The sequence below is a fragment of the Carettochelys insculpta genome, chromosome 2, assembly GCF_033958435.1.
Source record: "Carettochelys insculpta isolate YL-2023 chromosome 2, ASM3395843v1, whole genome shotgun sequence".
In the NCBI taxonomy this organism is placed as follows: Eukaryota; Metazoa; Chordata; order Testudines; family Carettochelyidae; genus Carettochelys; species Carettochelys insculpta.
In genome coordinates, this window is record NC_134138.1 from 124,154,759 (window position 1) to 124,174,419 (window position 19,661).

General features: G+C 44.4%; 1 protein-coding gene across 2 annotated transcripts in view; it reads left to right on the forward strand.

Annotated features, from left to right (window-relative positions):
• MAK (male germ cell associated kinase) overlaps window positions 1–13,576 on the forward strand; it is a 67,020-nt gene extending 53,444 nt beyond the window's left edge. The window contains exons 13-14 of one of the 2 annotated variants that reach the window (XM_074985913.1): window positions 701–808; window positions 11,554–13,576. In XM_074985913.1, coding sequence (XP_074842014.1) covers window positions 701–808; window positions 11,554–11,708 — 263 coding nt within the window. In that variant the 3' untranslated portion in view covers window positions 11,709–13,576. The remainder of the gene's footprint in view (window positions 1–700; window positions 809–11,553) is intronic. The other variant, XM_074985915.1, reaches the window with a different exon arrangement.
• Window positions 13,577–19,661: the final 6,085 nt, after the last annotated feature.

Below are 19,661 nucleotides of genomic sequence, written 5' to 3' on the forward strand. Positions count from 1 at the left end.
CTTTGCTCATAAATGCGTGTTCCTTTGGCTGCTCTTTTACTGTGCTATCAGCAGCCAAGGCAATCCGTAACTTTCTTTGGCCCTGGGCAGGAGTGAGTCTAGTAGCTGTGTGTGTGGAGCTAGTATGACTGCATGCTTATGGAAGTGGTCTTCTGAGTATGCTGGTCAAGATGAGCAATCAGGAAACAGCATTTCGAAAACACACAGGATTTTAGAGGAGAGCGGGCTCCAGTCTGTGACTCTTGGGTAGAGCAGTTCCAGAGTGGCCACTGACTTAGGGGTTATGAGCACTGTGTGACGACAGTCCACCAGCAGCTAAGCTCAATATATTTGATTCCATGTCTACTCTCGCACTACGTTGGCAGCAGTAGGCAGACCGTGCCTTTTCGTCTTGCACGGAGCTGGTGTTACCGTGCCACTGGAAAGTGGTGATTCAATTGGTGGGGGAGAGAGTTAGGAGCAGACACATGCACAATTCTGTCAAAACAAATTATTTTGCTTAGTCTAACTTTGTAATGTAGATCAGATGTCGGCATCCTAGCTGGACGTAAAGTAAAGATACACACATTTTCTATACAGACATCAGATTCTTATATAAAAATGTTATTTTGCATGAAAAGCTAATAAAGATCAGTTGGCTGCCTGAATATAGGTGAAAAGTTTAAAGTGTGTACATCAATTGAAAATCTTGGCTTTTTAGGTGCTGCTTATAACCCATCTGGAGGATATATCCCTTCCTTTCATAAAAAAGAAGTTGGATCAGCTGGACAAAGGATACAGTTAGCTCCGCTTGGTGCAACAGTATCAGGTCAGAAGTCACTTCATAAACTTATTTTGTACTATACCAGAAGCAGAGGAGAGGATGTTCAAGTCCCATAATTTCCAGGGGCCATGTCTACACTAGCCCAAAACTTCGAAATGGGCATGCAAATGGCCATTTCAAAGTTTACTAATGAAGTGCTGAAATACATATTCAGCGCCTCATTAGAATGCCAGCAGCTGCAACACTTCAAAATTGACGCAGCTAGCAGCCATGCAGCTCGTCCAGACAGGGCTCCTTTTCAAAAACGACCCCACCAACTTCGAAATCCCCTTATTCCTATCCCGGCAACTTAGAAATCCCCTTTTTCCCATAGGAATAAGGGGATTTCGAAGTTGCTGGGGTCATTTTGAAAAGGAGCCCCATCTGGACGAGCCATGCGGCTGCAAGCCACGTCAATTTCGAAGTGCTGCGGCTGCCGGCATTCTAATGAGGCGCTGAATATGTATTTCAACGCTTCATTAGTAAACTTCGAAATGGCTATTTGCATGGCCATTTCGAAGTTTTGGGCTAGTGTAGACAACGCCAAGGAGGGCTGTTTTTAGGAGTTTTTTTAATGCAATTTATATGCTGGAGTAGATATATAGTGGCGTAAATCATTTGGTATCAATTGATATAACACAGTGAAGCTATGCTGATGGATATTTACTGAGGATCTTACATCTTATAATTTCAAAATGACATGGGCCTTCCACTAATAAAGTCAAGTATGTTACCAGTAATAAATTCCAATTTTTTTTTTTAAGTTTTCAGCCCTCAGGTAGTTGTTAGTGTATTATTCATAACTTTTTAAATAAAGTACCCTCTACTAAACCATCTGCTTTGACTGGTCTCCCTTGGGTGAGCATTTGTTGTATTTTCATCTCATCGCTTGGGAGTTGGTCATATAACCTTTGGGCTTTGAGATAAGAATAAAGCATTATTATAAAGAGTAATGCTGCTGTATTAATAGAAAATTTCAAAGTAGCTAGGCTATTTTGTCTTTTATTTTCAGCAGGAGAAATGGCTGACTACAGTTGATGTAGTTCTGCATTATGAAAGGAACTGTTACATTTTAGCATGTGTTATTTGTGTATTTAGCAGTTTGACCAATACAAGATTTCACTGTATTATTACTGTTACCTCATTTCTTCTGTAATAGATATTGCATTCTGGACTTCTTATTACCAGAAAGATAACATATTGACAAACGGGAGGGAGTTAAGGGAAGACAAATAAAAATTATCTGGAACAGGAGGAACTGACTTGTGAGAGGAGATTTAAGGCATTATGCAAGTTTCAATAAAATTAATAGAAAGACCCCCATTGTCTTCAGTGGGAATTGGATCAGGCTGTAAAAGAACTCAGTTAAAGGGACTGTGGTAGGCTGACAGCAGGTATATGAAAACCCCATCTGCTGGCATTTTACGCTCCCATTATAAATATGAAGTATACTTTGCTGATACATTATTGAAGGTGGCTCATTATTCCTTTCAACTATAAGGTAAATGGGAGTGAGTGACTTTAAGGTACATCTCTGCTACACACCACTGGTGTTATCATGTAGGATTCATGTACTGCGTGCTGCAGTGAAAAGCTGGCTGTGTTCACATGCATGAATGAAAAGCTGTGTCAGGAGAGACACAATGGGATGCTATGTTGCAAAAAATAGCAGCATAGGTCAGATAAGCGGTGCTTGAGCTTACAGGATTCCGTATAAAATATATGCCCAAGGGTTCAAGCACATATTTATTCACTTCAGCTATGCCTCATCATCTACATTTTTATTTATAACCACACTGAGGTACATTCGATGTATATATTCTATAAACTACTGAGAGAGTCTATAATGGAGACACAGCCACAGAGAGAAAACATAGGGTACTGGTAAGTCCTGAGGTAGGAACCCTAGGAGGAGCAAATCTCAGGTAATGGATTTGAGCTGTACTTCATTATCTTACTATTTTATAAATAAAGTCCCATATGAAGAAGGGATGAATTTTGATTCATCAGTGTGTTGCTGTTGTAACAGGTTGGAAATGGCATTTACTCACAGGAGAACATATAGCTACACTTTTGAAAGTTATGAATGCCAAGTGATTCAAGAGGGCATAAATAAAAGTTGTAAGATTTCAAGAAATTGAAGGTTTATTTTAAATATCAAGAAGAAAGAAAAATGTAAACCTGAAGAATAGCTTGTCTCTTTCACCAGCATCAGTTGGTTCAATGAAAGAAACTCTGTCACCCTATTTTCTCATATCGTAGGACCTAAATGTCTAAAGCAACATTACTTAAAAAAAAATGCAGATTAAATAAACTATGGAAATCTCTATAGAGAAGTAGAGAGAGCCCACTGATAGGCACATTTAAAACTAGACTGAATAAAATCCTAATAATACATACTGTCGGGGATGGTCCTGTGTTGGCAGAAAGAGAATAATGAACTAGATGGCCCAACAATTTTTTCCGTCCCTAACTTCTCCGGTTAGAATTTTATTTAATTGTGCTCTCATCTGTTTTTCATGTCTTCATTTATTGTGCTTATCATATCTGTATAGCCTCAGTGACATTAAAAAGGTAAAGGAAAAATTAGCTAAGCCAAAATTAACCAGCCAAAAATATGTTAAAATGAACATTTCATAAGGAAATATTTCAAGAGTGCATCTTCCAAAAAATCCAATTTTCTTAAAACTAAACGAAGTGAAGAAACTCCACAGGATGAAGATCAGACTGCCAAGAAGGCCCTTTTTGGTGATTTGTGGACCCTTGAGAGGTTTGGGAGAGAGGGTTGTTTGTCCATGTACCTGATCTTTGCTAGCTATAAAATATGTAGCTATTCTGGTCAACATTAGTTTACAAAGGGTGTGGGTCTGTGTTCTGTATCTTTAAGTCACACATTTTAAGAATCTTCCTGATAACACACTGTCATTACTGACTAGATGGTAATATCAACTTTCATCCCATTCTTGCCACTTTTCCCGCCACGTAATCAGGAAGAGATTTTTGCCTTATTTAGTACGCCCCAAATTATGCAGTGTTCTAGTACGTAAATCGTGTGTATAACATCTGCAGATCAATAACACTACATGCGTAAATAATGGGAAGGGTTGGGGCATAGCACAGGTCTCAATTTTCATTTTATACAGGGGCCACCCTTTTTGATTGTGAAAAATATTCAAGAAGTTTCAAATATGTTCGACCAAATGATAATTAAAATAATGTTAACCAAGTACTTTATTCTAGAATTATAAATTATTACAGGTGTTCTTTCACATTCAGACTAAATCTGAGTGTCCTAATATGAGTAAAATAGGTCACTTACTTTTCATCACTATTTTCATTAATGACTGTGCAGGACAGGTGGTTCTTATGATGTATGTCTACTTAATAAATACCTCTGTCTGCAACTGCCTCTTAAGGTTAGACTTAATCTGTCAATCTTTATGGCACCAGAGTCAGTGACCATTGTGGCTGGAACACAAATGTTCTTGGTGCAAATCTTCCATTAACTTGCTTATATACTAATTACTCTTATACAGCTAAAATTAGAGTCAGGTTTCTTTGGACCAACCTGTACATCCTTTTTTGTCACTCACACTCTCTCTAATATATAAGGTATTGTGACAGAATGCCATGAGCCAGCTAAGTTAAGATTCTTGGATTTGGTGAGTTCCAACTGTGCAGTGCTACCACTCTATCACTGACAGTATTGATTGCTGCCTTTGGGTGTGCATAAGTGCACAGTCGTCAGCAAAAAGGGCTTCAATGATCAGCCTCTCAAGCATCTTGGTTCTAGCATTCAAATGATGAAGGTTGAAAAGTGACCCATCAAGCCTGTACTGTGTGGCTAAGGACGCACGTGAAAAAGAGATTGAGTAGCAGTGGGGCCAGCACGCACCCTTGCTTCATGCCATTGGGTATCTCAAATGGATCTCAAGACTCACCATTCAAAAGAATAAAGTCAGTCATGTCACTGTGGAACAGGTGTGTGAGGTTGACGAATCTTCTTGGGCAGCCGAATTTTGACAGGATAATCCACAGGGCTTCTCTGTTGATGGTGTCAAATGCCTTGGTCAAGTCTATAAAGATGGCGTATACATCCAAGTTCTGCTCTGTGCACTTTTCCTGGACCTGACAAACAGCAAAGATCACATCAATGGTTCTGCAGCCTGGGCAGAAACCATACTGTTCCTCTGGTAGGTTCTCATCTGAGATGCAGATGATCAGACAGTTGAGGATGACTCAAGCCAAGATCTTCCCAGCAGTAAAGAGAAGGGAGATGCCCTGGTAATTTCCACAGTCAGCTTTGTTGCCCTTGTTGTTGAAGAGCGAGACAATTGTGGCATCCCTAAAGTCTCTGGGCATGTCGTCTTCTTCCCAGATGCTGGTAAAAATGCTGTGAAAGGCTTCAAGTGACACAGGTCCTGCTGCCTTGAAAATTGGTGGAACAAAGTTTGGACACCGTGTCTGAAGCAAGCTGGATGGTTTATTACACACAGTGCTGATGGAGTGCCACTTCGCCCATCAGGACTCAGTGAAACACTGCCAGACAATAGATTACAATTGATTATATAGATTATTGATGGGTGGGGGGCGGGGAACTATGACATAGGTGTCACCCACGCCTGGATAGGTTCTAGCAGCAAGACGAATGAGCACAGTAAGCCAATAATCAAAAAAGGTTAGAGTCTCCCTGCCCAGAGCTTATAGAACATCTTATCTCTAGTATAGGTGGTTTCCTCTACATGTTAAACAAAACAGATACACAATGGCCGGTTCATGAAAAGATAGGATAGGGGATGTGGCAATGCATCCACACTGGTGCATCCAGGGGGTTTACCTAGAAGATTTAAAGCACAAATCATTAATAGCACTAACAACTGGTTTCTACATGCAGGGCCTCTCCTTGAAATGTAGTTGCTGAGGCAGCTTTCTCCCTTCAGACTTCAAGGCCCTTCCTGCCCTTCTCTGGGTGTTGTGAGGGAGATAAGGGAGAAGGGGGCCCAACAAGGTATCTGGTGAGAGAGAGAAGGAGAAGGGTTCCCAGTGAGGTATTTTTCCACTCATACTAGCTGGGTTTCTTATTTTATAGGCCTAATCCAGACTTTAAGAATTGAATAGGGGGGTCTTTAGCACAAACCATGGTCTGCCTCAGGAATTTTCTCCCTACAAAAATTTCAGCAGGGATACTGTCCATCCCAGGGGCTTCACCAGACCTGGTCTGGCTAATTGTCTTTTTGACCTCATCCATTGTAGAGGGCACGTCAAGACTGTCTATCGTGGGTTTCTGAGGGATCTGATATAGGGCGGCAGGGTTGACAATGGAGGGCCTGTTGAGAAGGTTGCTGAAGTGCTTTCTCTACCTATCGCTGATGCTGCTCTTCTCCCTCAGGAGGGACATGCCATCTGCAGACAGGAGAGGTGCAGTACTTGGCTTTGTAGGTCCATATATAGCTTTGGTAGCACTGAAGAACATCTTGGAGTTCTTGGTGTCAGTGTAGTGTTGGACTTCATCAGCTTTACTCTCTCACCACTCATCTTGCATTTTGCGAAGTGTAGTCTGTGCCTGACTCTCTGAAGGTGCTTGAAACGGTCATGTATGGAGATTGAGGACTGGTCATTTTGCCATACCAGAAGTGCATTCTGTTTTTCCTCTAAGATCTTCATGATGGTCTCATCATTTTCATCAAACCAGTCTTGATGAACTCTCTTTTTTTAGTCCTAGTGTTGACTTGGCTGACTCTGTCACCAGGGTTTTAAACCGGTCCCACTTTTATGTTGGGTTTCCAGTCGGAGGTCCATGGGACATCAGCATATTTTCAAGGCAGGCTGCGAATTGCTCACGATGACCAATATGTTGCAGCTTCCCAATGTTGAAGAAGGGTCTGACAACCTTGAGCTTCTTGCTGTGCAGTGGTGTGATGTGCAGCATAAGGACAGATCTGACAAGTCTATGATCAGTCCAGCACTCAGCTCCCCGCATAGCCCTGGTGATCTTAACATCATGAATGTCCTGCCTATGACTGATATAGTCAATCAGGTGCCACTGTTTTCATTTTGGGTGTATCCATGTGGTCTTGTATTTATCAGCTTGCCGGAAGAGAGTGTTGGTAATTGTCAGGTCATTTTCTGCACACAAGGGCTACGTCTACATGTGCAGCCAACATCGAAATAGCTTATTTCGATGTTGTGACATCAAAATAATCTATTTCGATGAATAACGTCTACACGTCCTTCAGGGCCGGCAACGTCGATGTTCAACTTCGACGTTGCTCAGCCCAACATCGAAATAGGCGCAGCGAGGGAACGTCTACACGTCAAAGTAGCACACATCGAAATAGGGGTGCCAGGCACAGCTGCAGACAGGGTCACAGGGCGGACTCAACAGCCAGCCGCTCCCTTAAAGGGCCCCTCCCAGACACAGTTGCACTAAACAACACAAGATACACAGAGCTGACAACTGGTTGCAGACCCTGTGCCTGCAGCATAGATCCCCAGCTGCCGCAGAAGCAGCCAGAAGTCCTGGGCTAAGGGCTGCTGCCCACGGTGACCATAGAGCCCCGCAGGGGCTGGAGAGAGAGCATCTCTCAACCCCCCAGCTGATGGCCGCCATGGAGGACCCAGCAATTTCGACGTTGCGGGACGCGGATCGTCTACACGGTCCCTACTTCGACGTTGAACGTCGAAGTAGGGCACTATTCCTATCTCCTCATGAGGTTAGCGACTTCAACGTCTCGCCGCCTAACGTCGAAGTTAACTTCGAAATAGCGCCCGATGCGTGTAGACGCGACGGGCGCTATTTCGAAGTTGGTGCTGCTACTTCGAAGTAGCGTGCACGTGTAGACGCAGCTAAGCTGAGCAGATGAAGGCCATTGGCATTCATGTTACCAGTGATGTGATGCCGCAGCATCCCCTTCCAGTTCCTACAGTTCTTGCTGACTCTGGCGTTGAAGTCACCCAACAGGAGAAGCTTGTCACTAGGAGGAGTTGCTTTTCCAAGGTGGTCAAGGTCCTTGTAGAAACACTCTTTTGCTTCATCACTGCTGGTCAGAGTGAGGGCATAAGCGCTGATGACTGTGACGTGGCGAGAGGGGTCGAGCGGGAAGCGGAGCTTGAGTAGACGCTCAGTGATGCAAGTAAGTAGGTCAGGAAGCTGGCACAGAAATGATGTCTTGATGGCAAGTCCCACTCCATGGATTCTATCAAAACAAAAAAGCAGTCCAGTAGCACTTTAAAGACTAACAAAATAATTTATTAGGTGATGAGCTTTCGTGGGACAGACCCACTTCTTCAGACCATAGCTGTACCAGAACAGACTCAATATTTAAGGCACAGAGAACCAAAAATAGTAATCAAGGTGGACAAATCAGAAAATATTATCAAGGTGAGCAAATCAGAGAGCAGAGGGCAGAAGGCGGTGGGGGGGAGTCAAGAACTATTTTGTTAGTCTGTAAAGTGCTACTGGACTGCTTTTTTGTTTTGATAGCATATAGACTAGCACGGCTTTCTCTCTGTTACTATTCTCCATGGATTCTGTCTTTGTTTTCTGGCCTGCCTTTCCAGAAGAAGGTGTAACCTCCTTTCAGTTCACAGATGGATCCTTCCTCTGCAAGTCTGGTCTCACTCAGGGTGGGTATGTCAATGTTACAGCATGCCTGTTCTCTGCTATGAGGGCTGTTCTTCTCTCAGGTCTCATAGTGTTCTCCCTGTCCAAGAGGGTGTGAACGTTCCATGGTCCATATATCATCTTTCTTTTCACTGTTTTTTCACCACTGGGAAAGTAAAACTACGAGCCACAGCATGCTGGCCAGTTTGGTTGGGACAAGCAATTTTTGGGACGCCTTTTCTAGTCCCCTCCCTCATTTGAGGGAAAGCAATGCTGCTCCTAGTAAGGCCTGCTCAGTCGCCTAGGATGTTGCCGAAACTCCTCTGTTGTCCTGGATTCAGAGTCAAGTGACCAAAGTTCACAGGCTGCAGGTTTGGAATTATGACTCCCAGTGGTCACCTCCACCTGTCACTTTGCTTCTCCCCACTCACTGCAGGATTTTGAAGTGAACAGAAGATGTATAAGGATAAAGTAGACTGATCTGAGAGATGAGAATGTGCAAAGAACCTGTGTGGGAGAGTGTTTAAAGTGGAAAAACTGTTGCACAGAGGCAGTTCCATGCTCTCGTACTCAGAAGCCTGGTTCCAGTGGTATGAGAAGTCATCATGGCTGGAGACTTCCTAGGCTGCAGTGGATGGCCATGCCATCTTTGGTGCCTTGTCATGCTCTTCACTGTCCACAGAGCATTGCAGAACCGCCTTCCTGATCTTTGGACCTTGCTGCTGTTCTCACCTGCTTAGTCCACTGTAGCTGACTTCACATGCTGAGATAGGTAAGTCCCTATCTCACTGAAGGTTTCAGACTTGTCAGTTACCCTTACCTGGTTTAGCTTGCCTGTCGAAGCAGTTTATTGGGGTGTGGCCGCTGCACATGATACAGCTTTTTGGAGCCACAGATGAGAGCTGAGTGCCAGGTGGGGATTAGAGGTGCACAAACTGCCCCCAAAGAGACACGACAGGTCTCTGTACCAGCGGTGCTACCCCTCCCTGGACACTCCACGCACACTGTAAAATATATATATACTACTCCGACATTATTCTTATAATACTATACAGCACATATAACCATCACATTGACTACATTATGAGTTCAAATCTTCAGAGTCTTTCGTTTAAGGGTGATCTCAATGAATGCTACCATTGTTAGGGCCATACCTCATGCAGGCCAGACCAGGCATAATTGACACGTCCACTTGTGAAAAAGTAAGGCAGCATTAGTTTCACAGCTTCTACAAACAGCAGCCTGTCTCTTTCTTGCTCTGTTCCTACATACAGCATCATAAAGAATGATCACATCGAGGCACAATTTTATTGTTCTGTTCAGCATTTCCTTTGCACCTGTTCAGAGCGCCTTGGCATTCCAAGTTCATTTTTGGGTGTGGATATCCACCGCTTATTTTTGCAGGGTCAGCTGTGACTGCAAATTTCATCTCTAAAACCCTGTATGTTTGCAAACATCTACTCTAGATCTGTGGGTATTGACATCCATGTACGTAGATGCGGATATCCATGGCTCATTTTTGCAGATGTCGATACAAATTTTTTATCATGAACCCTGCAAATTTGTGAATATCTGCTTTATATCTGTGGGTATCTGCATCTGCAGATATAGGTGTATATATCCATGAATATTTTGTGCAGGTATGGGTACCAGTTTTGTATCCATGTAGGGCTCTATTTATATCCATTGAACTCTGGGCAACCATCAGGAGCAAGTATATATTTGAGGAAATCAAAGCCAGGTCCTGTTTCTCTCCTCACTATGTTAATTCTAAGAGAGTAAGCACTTTTAAGAGTAACATCAATTTTTGTGATGCCTCCATGGTTATGTTTGGCTTTCTTTGGGCCACTGTAAAGCTTAATTTGTAACTCTTATTTGATTGGCTCTGCCCTGCTTGTTCAACTTGATGTGTTTGATGGTTTTCTGCATGCTGTGGTTGTGCCTTGTGCCTTGATTCAGATAAAGAGGGGGCACACTAGAAAGTTATACTGTTAATATAAACACTGATATAGAAATAACATGCATATTTTCTTGGTACTCATGTTCCATAATAAAATATTAGTGTGAAGTTTTAATTAAAAATTAAAATTCAGTTAGTTCAATTGTAACTTAGTTTTGTGGATCAAGAGGGGAGGTGGTAACAAGTGCTCATATTTCAAAATGATCAAGAGTGACAAGGTCTTTTCAGTTAGAGTTGTGAAATTCAAACTGTCCAAACAAATATGTAGATACTAAAACAAAGTACTACTAAAACCTTGCATCTGTCTCCCATGCTGTAGGACGTGCATGCAAAGGGCCAGCCCTCATACATAACTACTTGGCTACCTTCTCCACTACCATCAGAATTCAAATAGAAGCCATATTGCTGCCAACCTTTTCTCTGGGGAGGAGTAGAAGACACAGAACAGTAGTTAGACCACAGACAAAACTTGAGAACATCATCAGGGGATGCTAAGGGAGAAGCAAAGGAGAATCCAGTGGCAGTGATACTGTAGGAGCTCTTAGCTAAGGAGGAGGAGGAAAACCAAGGACGTTGTGTCATAGAAACACAAAGTGAGAGGGTCTCCAGGAGAGCTGGATGTTTCAGCAGAGGCCATTTTGATTCTTGATTAATCTTACTTATACTCAATAAAAAGCTAAAATTTCAAACAGAGGACTGAATTATCAGATACGTAAACACCCATTTTGGTGACAGCAGTATCTGCCATGAAGGTGTGTGTATGTAGTATGCTGTAAGATCCAATTGTGCACTAAATTTCACTCTCAACACATTTTAATAAAGGCCATTGCCAAAAAAAGAAAAGTGCTTGTGAGATAAAAGTTTCCTGTAAGACACATCATAATATATTTGCCTCCCTTGTGCCCAGGTAAGGTAAGATACACTGAGAAACATGCTGTAGACTTGAAACCATGTAGCACCATCGCTGCCTAATTTAATAGCTCTTTTATTGTGCAGCTGCAATACCCAGTATTTCAAGATGAGCTGTGCTGAACAACCATCTACTGAGAACAGCACGGGGCTATTAGCACATTTTAATTTCATGAGTCAGAAATAGTTACTCTTTGAATCTTTTCTCCTCTAAAATGGTGAGATATGTAACTTTTAATCCCCACTGATTCTGACTTCTTGTTTATTTCTTTCTTTCAGATTATTCTTGGAAAACCAAAGCTGCTCGTGCCCAGTTACCAGGCCCTACTTACAATCCAGCAGCAAAAAACATAAATATCCTAACTCGCCCACCTCCAATTCGGCCAGTACATGGAAGAACGGACTGGGTAGCCAAATATGGAGGACATCGATAGAAACGCTGTCTCATGGTGCACTTTTAGTGCAAGTTACATTGTCATCCTACACTGGGAATCTGAAATGCCTGTTTCTCTTAATTTGTCTTAAGACTATGCAATAGTAGAAAGACTGGAGATACTGTATTTTATTTCTTCTGCAGGTAATAAAATACATTTTACATAGCAATATATTCAAAACATGGACTAAACGATAGTATTTTATGTAGTAGTGTGTAAAGCATCTTGCCAAAATTGAGTATTTGGACTACTAATAGTCAAAGCGTAAATGTTGTTAGAAAACGTTTTTTTAGATCTAATTCCTTCCCCATATACTCTTAAAATTGCTTGACTTTCATTTGTCCTATATGACTAGCCCTTTATTGGTGATTTGTGCATTCATACCCATAAACAAGTAATGGGGCCAAGTTGAAGCAACAACTGGCTTCTGAATGGATGCTGCTTCCATGTGCAAGTTCCTTATTGTGAAGATGAACAGTGAAAGCACACACATTGTACTGAGGCGAAAGATACGCTGTGTTGCTAGTTAAACAAAGACTCCAGAACCGAGCTCAGTGTGTTTGGTGTTTTCTTAGGGCTTGTCTGTGCAACTAGCCCTGTACAACTGTGCAGATTGGTGACCTCTAACAAGTAGTTCTTTGCACTAGCTATGTATACATACTCACCAGTAAGAGAAAGGATTGTACTCTTTAGCCCAATGTGTTATAATGGTGGAAGTTTGAGAACACAGTTTACAAAGTAGTGAATGCTACAGTGATGTGACCAAGATACCTTAAGACTTAATTGTAATACCAGAATATTTTATTTTTAAATGTGCATATTACGCCCTAATTCTGCTGATTTACACTCCTGCTGTCCAGTTGAAGATCTAGTGAGGTTACAAAGTGACATAATATATTGGGCGTATTGACTCTCTGGCTAATTCACCAAAACACCAGCTCACTGGTTTGTTAATACCCGTTGAACAGTAGTGTCCTTTCTTAATAACCATAAATCTGAACTACAGAATTCCTCACTACTTACAACAATTCACCAAACTACATAAGACTGGAAATGAGACTGTTGGAGAAGAAAATATTAAATTGTTTTCCTTATTGAAGTAAGTATCCAACTCCTGGTTTCCAACAAATATACAAATTCCCCTGATGATAATGGGGTTGTGCAATAAAGCAAGATCTATAAACTTGTCAATCAACACACTTTTTCTAATAAGTTATGTTTTAATATGTTAAACCAAGGACTTTATACTTCCAATAAATTGCTGGGTTTTTAAAAAATGCCATCCTGGGAGGTGCACTGTTAAAACCTGCATTTAAAGTAGGAATTGTAAACTTGATAACTACATTAAATCTGTCATTTTAAAGTCCAAAATGAGAATGTTCTCGGTAAAGGTATAAAACTGCTTATTACAGATTGACCCAAGTATTGTAAAGAGTATTTTGTATAAATTTTATTAGTATGTAAAAAATGTAAGTTCTTGTTGTAGACTAATTTGCCATAATCCAGTAGTTATGTAAATCTACGGGTGCTCAATTTAATCAGGCAGACAGCCATAAAACATCAACTATTTTGTTTATGAAAATTGCACTCTAAGTAGAAGCTAAATACATAATACTGGAAAAGTTGTTAATAGTATCTATAGTGTGTAGGAATTTCTGATTAGTGATGTACTACTGAAGACTTCAATCCCATGCTGTGTTTTTCTTTACTGGTTTGTCAGTCCTTTAAAACTAATCTTCCTTGTATTATTTAAATACAGTTTTTAATACACTATTTCATTGCTGGTTGTGTTATTTAAAGGACAGACAGATTTTCAAAACAGGTCAGGTTCATTAGTGCACTCTGAATTAGAAAGCAGTGGATTCATAATAAAGTTCACTTCTCAGGAGTACAAGATTATGCGTTAGTCTTTCTTTATTGCTTTTTAAATAGTTAAGTAAAAAAACCAACCATACACTAAAGGGCCTGTGAAAAGTCATTTGGGGTAAGACATTCTGAAAAACTAGAATATTTGTTGTCATAAAAACGCATGCCGTCTGCTGCTTACGGGATCAGAGCATATTTATAACCATGCAAATGAAAATGAACAGCTCCTGGGGTCAAACAACCATAACCCAAGCATGATGAAGCTTTGACTGTACCGAACTGTTAAAGAATAAGTGTCCTCTAAATAATGAACATTGCCTTTAGAAGTGAATATAACATCCAGAAAAGTGCTTAATTAATGACCCGAAAACATAAAGCCCAATATTTTTCTCCACTAAATACTTTTTGGGTTGTTGTTGTTTTGCCTTAATATGGAACAAGCTGCTATTTGCAGCAGTTTGGAATTGAAACTGCTTCCTATGTTTTATTAGGGGTGAAAATGCAACCACAAGAAGAGATTGATATTTGGTTTTCAGTTTTGTGGAACAATTGAGGGGTAGTATTTAACGTGGACAAAATGTTAGAAGTTAGGCGATATCCACACATTATAGTCAATCAACCTGATTGCCATTTTCCCCCTCTCAGTTTCATTCAGCTACAACTAAAGTCAAGGTTTCAAATTACAAGAGGTAAACTTCAAGAACAACAAGAAGTCCTAGAGCACCTTATAGACTAAAATATTTTGGAGCATAAGCTCTCGTGGGCAAAGACCCATTTCATCAGATGCAAACTTGTTCTTTATACTGTTCGAAAACTGTAGACCAATAGTCTTCAGTTTACCACGTGTGTTTCCATTTTACCTCCATTCCAGCCAGCTGCCCAAAAGCAATACAAAGGTAGAACATCTGCCCAATAGTGAAAGAAGACTCTTAAATGCTGCTGTATCGTGTCTTTTGTTAACCCTTTAGGGCTAGATTCACAAACACACTTAGGTGGGCTGATGGCAAACGCTCCCATGACTAACTTCCAGGTATCCAGGTGCCTAATCTCAAGACAATACTCACCAGCAGCCACACACCATACCATAGAAACACTAACCCAGGAACCTATCCCTGCAACAAACAGGGTGGAGGTGAATCCCAGTGGGACCTGATTCTGGGATTTAGGTACCTATTTTGGCAGTTAACTGCTGAGTCTCTAAGTGAATTCTGTTCTTTCAAACAAATTGAACTAAATGTGAATGAAAATATTGAGGTCCATCTTAAACTATGTCCCCCCACATAGCTTACAGGGAGCACATAGCTGCTTAAATCTGTACCAGACAGTGTCTCCTTGCAAATAATTAGGCCTGCATTGCTAACAGATATCATCTGCACTAATTTCTTTCCTTCTCTAGAGAGTGGTTGCTGAGGGTGAGATCTCTCTAATGAAATACCAGCTGACTGCAATGGCTTTCATTTTCACACAATAAACCCATACAGGATAGGAACAGAACTGCACTAGGATAGACAATGAACAACAAAAGAAAAAAAAAATCGTGCCATATAACTAATTTAGTAGAAAGATTATGTTAAATCTAAATGGACTTTTCACTTAATTTCAAAAGTGCAAAAAAATTCATCTTGCTTTAAAGCAATACATGCCGATTCTTCAAATATTGTCAGATTAGGCATGTTGGGCCATTTCTGAAAGATGCCATATCAAAGTGAAATGTGCATTCTTTTTCGACTGATTGCTCATGTCCATTGCAATAGGTGTGTGGGTGCTGCATGCATGATTGTCGGATTTTTTTTCCCCTAGCAGTACCCTTGGGGTGGCTGTGGAGTGCCCTAAATTGGTGCCAGTATGCAACAGCCTGCCCTGTCCCCAACTCAGTTTCATCTAACCACCAGTGACAGTTGTAGGAGCTCTCAGCCCTTGCTCAGTGCATTCCCTAGTCTTGTCCAGTAGTTTAGTTTGTATATAGCTATTAATAGTTGTACTTTAGTTAGAGTGAGACTTTACTTGTATGCAGTAGTTAGATTTGTTGGCAGGGGGCGCGGCGGGGGGGATGGTGTTTACCTGCATTTTCTTGCCTGGCCCACATGCCATGTATCCTGGGGTTTAAAGCCTGTGAAAGCTGTGGGAAGCCTATGCCAACAGGTGGCCCACACAATGACTGCCTAAAGTCTCTGGGTGAAGAGCACCAGATGGATGTGTCCCATTTATTGAGGATTTCAACCTTGGACAAAGAAGGATGGAGACTACCGCTTCAAATTACTTTTAATTGAGGAGGTGCTCAGACCTCAGCCGTCCAACCCAGCACTGACTCCCTCCAATATGCTGGCTTTGGTGCGCGCTACTTTGGCGCTAAGAAAAGATGACAGCAAAACACACCAGGGCCGTGTCTACACGTGCCCCAAACTTCGAAGTTTACTAATGAAGCGCTGAAATGCATATTCAGTGCTTCATTAGCATGCGGGCGGCAGCGGCACTTCAAAATTGACGCTCCTTGCCGCCATGCGGCACGTCCAGACGGGGCTCCTTTTCGAAAGGACCCCGCCTACTTCGAAGTCCCCTTATTCCCATCAGCTCATGGGAATAAGGGGACTTCGAAGTAGGCGGGGTCCTTTCATAAAGGAGCCCCATCTGGACGAGCCGCACAGCGGCAATCCGCATCAATTTCGAAGTGCAGCTGCTGCCCGCATGCTAATGAAGCGCTGAATATGCATTTCAGCGCTTCATTAGTAAACTTCAAAATGGCCATTTGCGTGGCCATTTCGAAGTTTGGGGCACGTGTAGACACGGCCCAGCTCTGCTCCCGGGTTAGAATTCAGGGTGTGAGTGTGTCGCGTGGATCCCACTCTCCAGTGCCTCATAAAATGGAAAAGCCTGAGAGGGGTCAGTCCCTTTTGAGGCTGGTGCGCAAAGACTCTTCGGATGGGCGGTCTCTGCCTTGTGTTCTGGCACCCTTGACTCAAGCTCTGAGGTGGAGTCTGGTTCATACTGATTCCCCCATCAGGGAACTGGAGGAAGAGGTGGACTTTCCCTCTGCCCCAGACACATGTGAAGCTGCATGCAACCTAATAGCAGAACTTCATTAGGGCACGTTGCAGCACGGGATATAGTACTGGCTTCATATGCACTGGTGAACATGGCACCAGTGTGCCCTCAGGCTTTGGTCACCACTGCACCATCCATACTGATGGCACCTAGTCCTCTTCAACCACCACCATTGCATTGCCCTCCAATCCAGCACCAATGGAAGTGGCTCACTTCTCTTCAGTACCATGCCCCAGCACCGGAGAGGTTGGCATCAACATCAGCACCACTGGGGTCAGGATTCAAAGGTGAGGCAGACTCCAGCTCTTTGGTCTCTGAGAGGAGCAATTATGGCACCATTCTCAGCACAGATCACAGGACCTGTATCAGCACTGCTCTGGGCAGTGGGAGCCACCAGATGGTGCAGCCATTAACCACTACTCTGGGGCTGCACCATCTGAGCCTCCCCAGTAGCAGGGTACCATGCAATGGCCATTCTGGACCCCCTAGGAACTACCAAAAGGCACAAGACCAAAGTTATAGGGCTGCATGGGAGGTTTCCATGCTTAGGGGTTCCACCATCTGTGACAGAAGGCCACCAAATTGTCTCAGCACTGCCCCTGCACTAAGTAGAGCTGCAGATGCAGGGTCAGTTAATGGGCAGATGGGGGACGGTAGGGTGGGGGCAAGAGGGGTAGCTGTGGGGGTGGGTGGTGATGGGGTGGCTGTCAGGGCCTGGCGGCTGTCCCTGGCCTGGGTCAGGGTGTCGAGGTTGGCTACCACCTGGTCCCAGGCCTGCCGCTCCATGTCCAGCCACTCCTGCAGTACACTGGAAAGGTCCTGCAGTGCTGCAGTGTGCGCAGCCTCCCCTGTGTCCTCCTCCCCACCCAGGTGGCTCTGGCAGACGGCCCAGCAACGCGCCTGTGCAGGGACAGCGCAGGGTCCGGGTAGCTCCCCCTCACCCTCTTTGGTGGGGCTGGTCCGGCTGCTGGCTACAGGAGCTGTGGAGACAAAAGGGGAGAGCAGGGGGGCCATGAGTCCCAAACACTGAACCTTGTGCCCCCCCCCGCCGGGTGCCCTGTGATGCGCATGTCCCGAGATTCCTTGCGTGGGTGCCAAGGGCACAGGCTGCCCCACGCTGATCCCTCCACAGCCAGCCAGCCTGTGGTGCTGTCCTGCCCACATGGTGCTGAGCACCACGTGTGCCCCCCAACCTGTCCGTGCCCAGGAAATGCAGCTGTCTGGAGTCCACAGGCCCCGAGGTAGTGGGCACACGGTGGGGCTGTGGCAATCCTGGATGAGATGGGATGCCTCCTCCCAAGTCCCGGGGAGGCTGGTGTACAGGCCACCTACCTGTGGGTCCCTCCAGGAAGTCAGGCGAGGTACAGGTGGATGGGGTCCGGCTGGATGGCCTGGATAGGAAGTCGATGACGAGGGCCCCTCACTTGAGCCCTTGTCATCACTGGTGGTGTCCAGCTTCTGTGGGTGCCTTGTGCTGGGTGTGGGTCCAGGAGGGTCCTCCCCTTCTGTCCCCATCTCAGGGTCCTGCTCTGATGCCAGGACCATCATGTCCAGCAGCACGGCCATGGGTTAAGCCTCCTTGGGCCCAAGGAAGTGGTCCAGGTCTTTATAGCAGGGGCAGCTGGTGGACAGTGCCCCTGAGTGCCCGGTCATGTCCCAGGCCCGGCAGTATCCCTGGTGCATCTCCTTCACCTTGGACCTCCCCGGGTCCAGGGTCCACGTGGGGTGACTCCAGCTGGTGAGGCCTGTGGCGAGGCACTGGAACACTGCTGTGTTCCTGTGCTGGACCACCGCCCCCACCCCCCCCCTCCCCCACCCCACCCCGTCTGGTGCAGGACCTCTTCATCTGCCCAGACGGCAATGAGGTACCGCACCTCAGCATTCGTCCAGGACAGGGCCTAGCACTTGTGGGGCTGCCCCCGCCCCCCGGGGGACTCCCCGGTTTCTTTGGAGGGCCCCTGGCGTGGGTGGGGGTCGGGGGCGCTGGCCATGGTGCTGAGGAGGGCATTCAGCTGGCTGGAGCATCATCGCAGGGAGCCAGCTGTGCAGCAGCTTTGGCTCCCTGCTGCCTGCACGCGCTCAGCTTCCTGCCTGAGTGTTTCTGGGAGCCTGCGTCCTGAAACACAGCCGGACACTAGACCCATAGAGCTCCACTTGTACTGGGAGTGGCGCCGTTGCCTGCCAGCTGATCATGGCCATGAAGGACTGCCTCTTTCAAAAGAGCGGGCCACAGAGCATCTACACTTGCTCTCCTTTCAAAATAATCTTTTGAAGAAGGGTGCTCTTCCCATCCTGGAAAGGGAGGACCGACTTCGAAAGAACGGGGGAGTTCTTTCAAAGTTAATTTTGAAAGAGCGCCGTGTGTGTGTGTGTGTGTGTGTGTGTGTGTGTGTGTGTGTGTGTGTGTGTGTGTGTGTGTGTGTGTGTGTGTGTGTGTGTGTGTGTGTGTGTGTGTGTGTGTGTGTGAACACTCCACAGTTTCTTTTGAAAGAACTCAGTCTTCTGATCTGGATTTTGAATGTACGTGCTAGCATAGATGCATCCAGCGGCTATGTCTGCACTAGAGGCATCTGTCGACAGACATTACTGTCGACAGGTTAATCCCAACAGAGCCTCTGTCAACAGATTGTGTCTACACACAACTTGCTCTGTCGACAGAGAACTGCCAGACTGCACTGCCCTGTGGTGCCAGAAAGCAGAATGGCAGTTCTACAAAGAGGGCTGCCGGACAAGCAGAAGGCTTCTCTGTCAACAGAAATGTCTGTGCTGAACTTTTGTCGACAGTACTGTGCCCAGAGAGTGTTACGCCTCAAATTTTTGAGGGATAATGCTGTTGAGGAAAATGCAGCGTTCTGCTGAGACTTTGCTGACAGAATGCATTGTGTAGACGTTCCCTGAGTTACATTGACAGAAGGCCCCTTCTGTCTACAAAACTCTCTAGTGTAGACCCAGTCTATTAGTGCAGGGTTCTCCCCTTTGGGCTTTAGTCAGTCCCCAGGGTGTTCACAAAGGCTGTGTCTACACTTGCATTCCTCTTTTGAAATA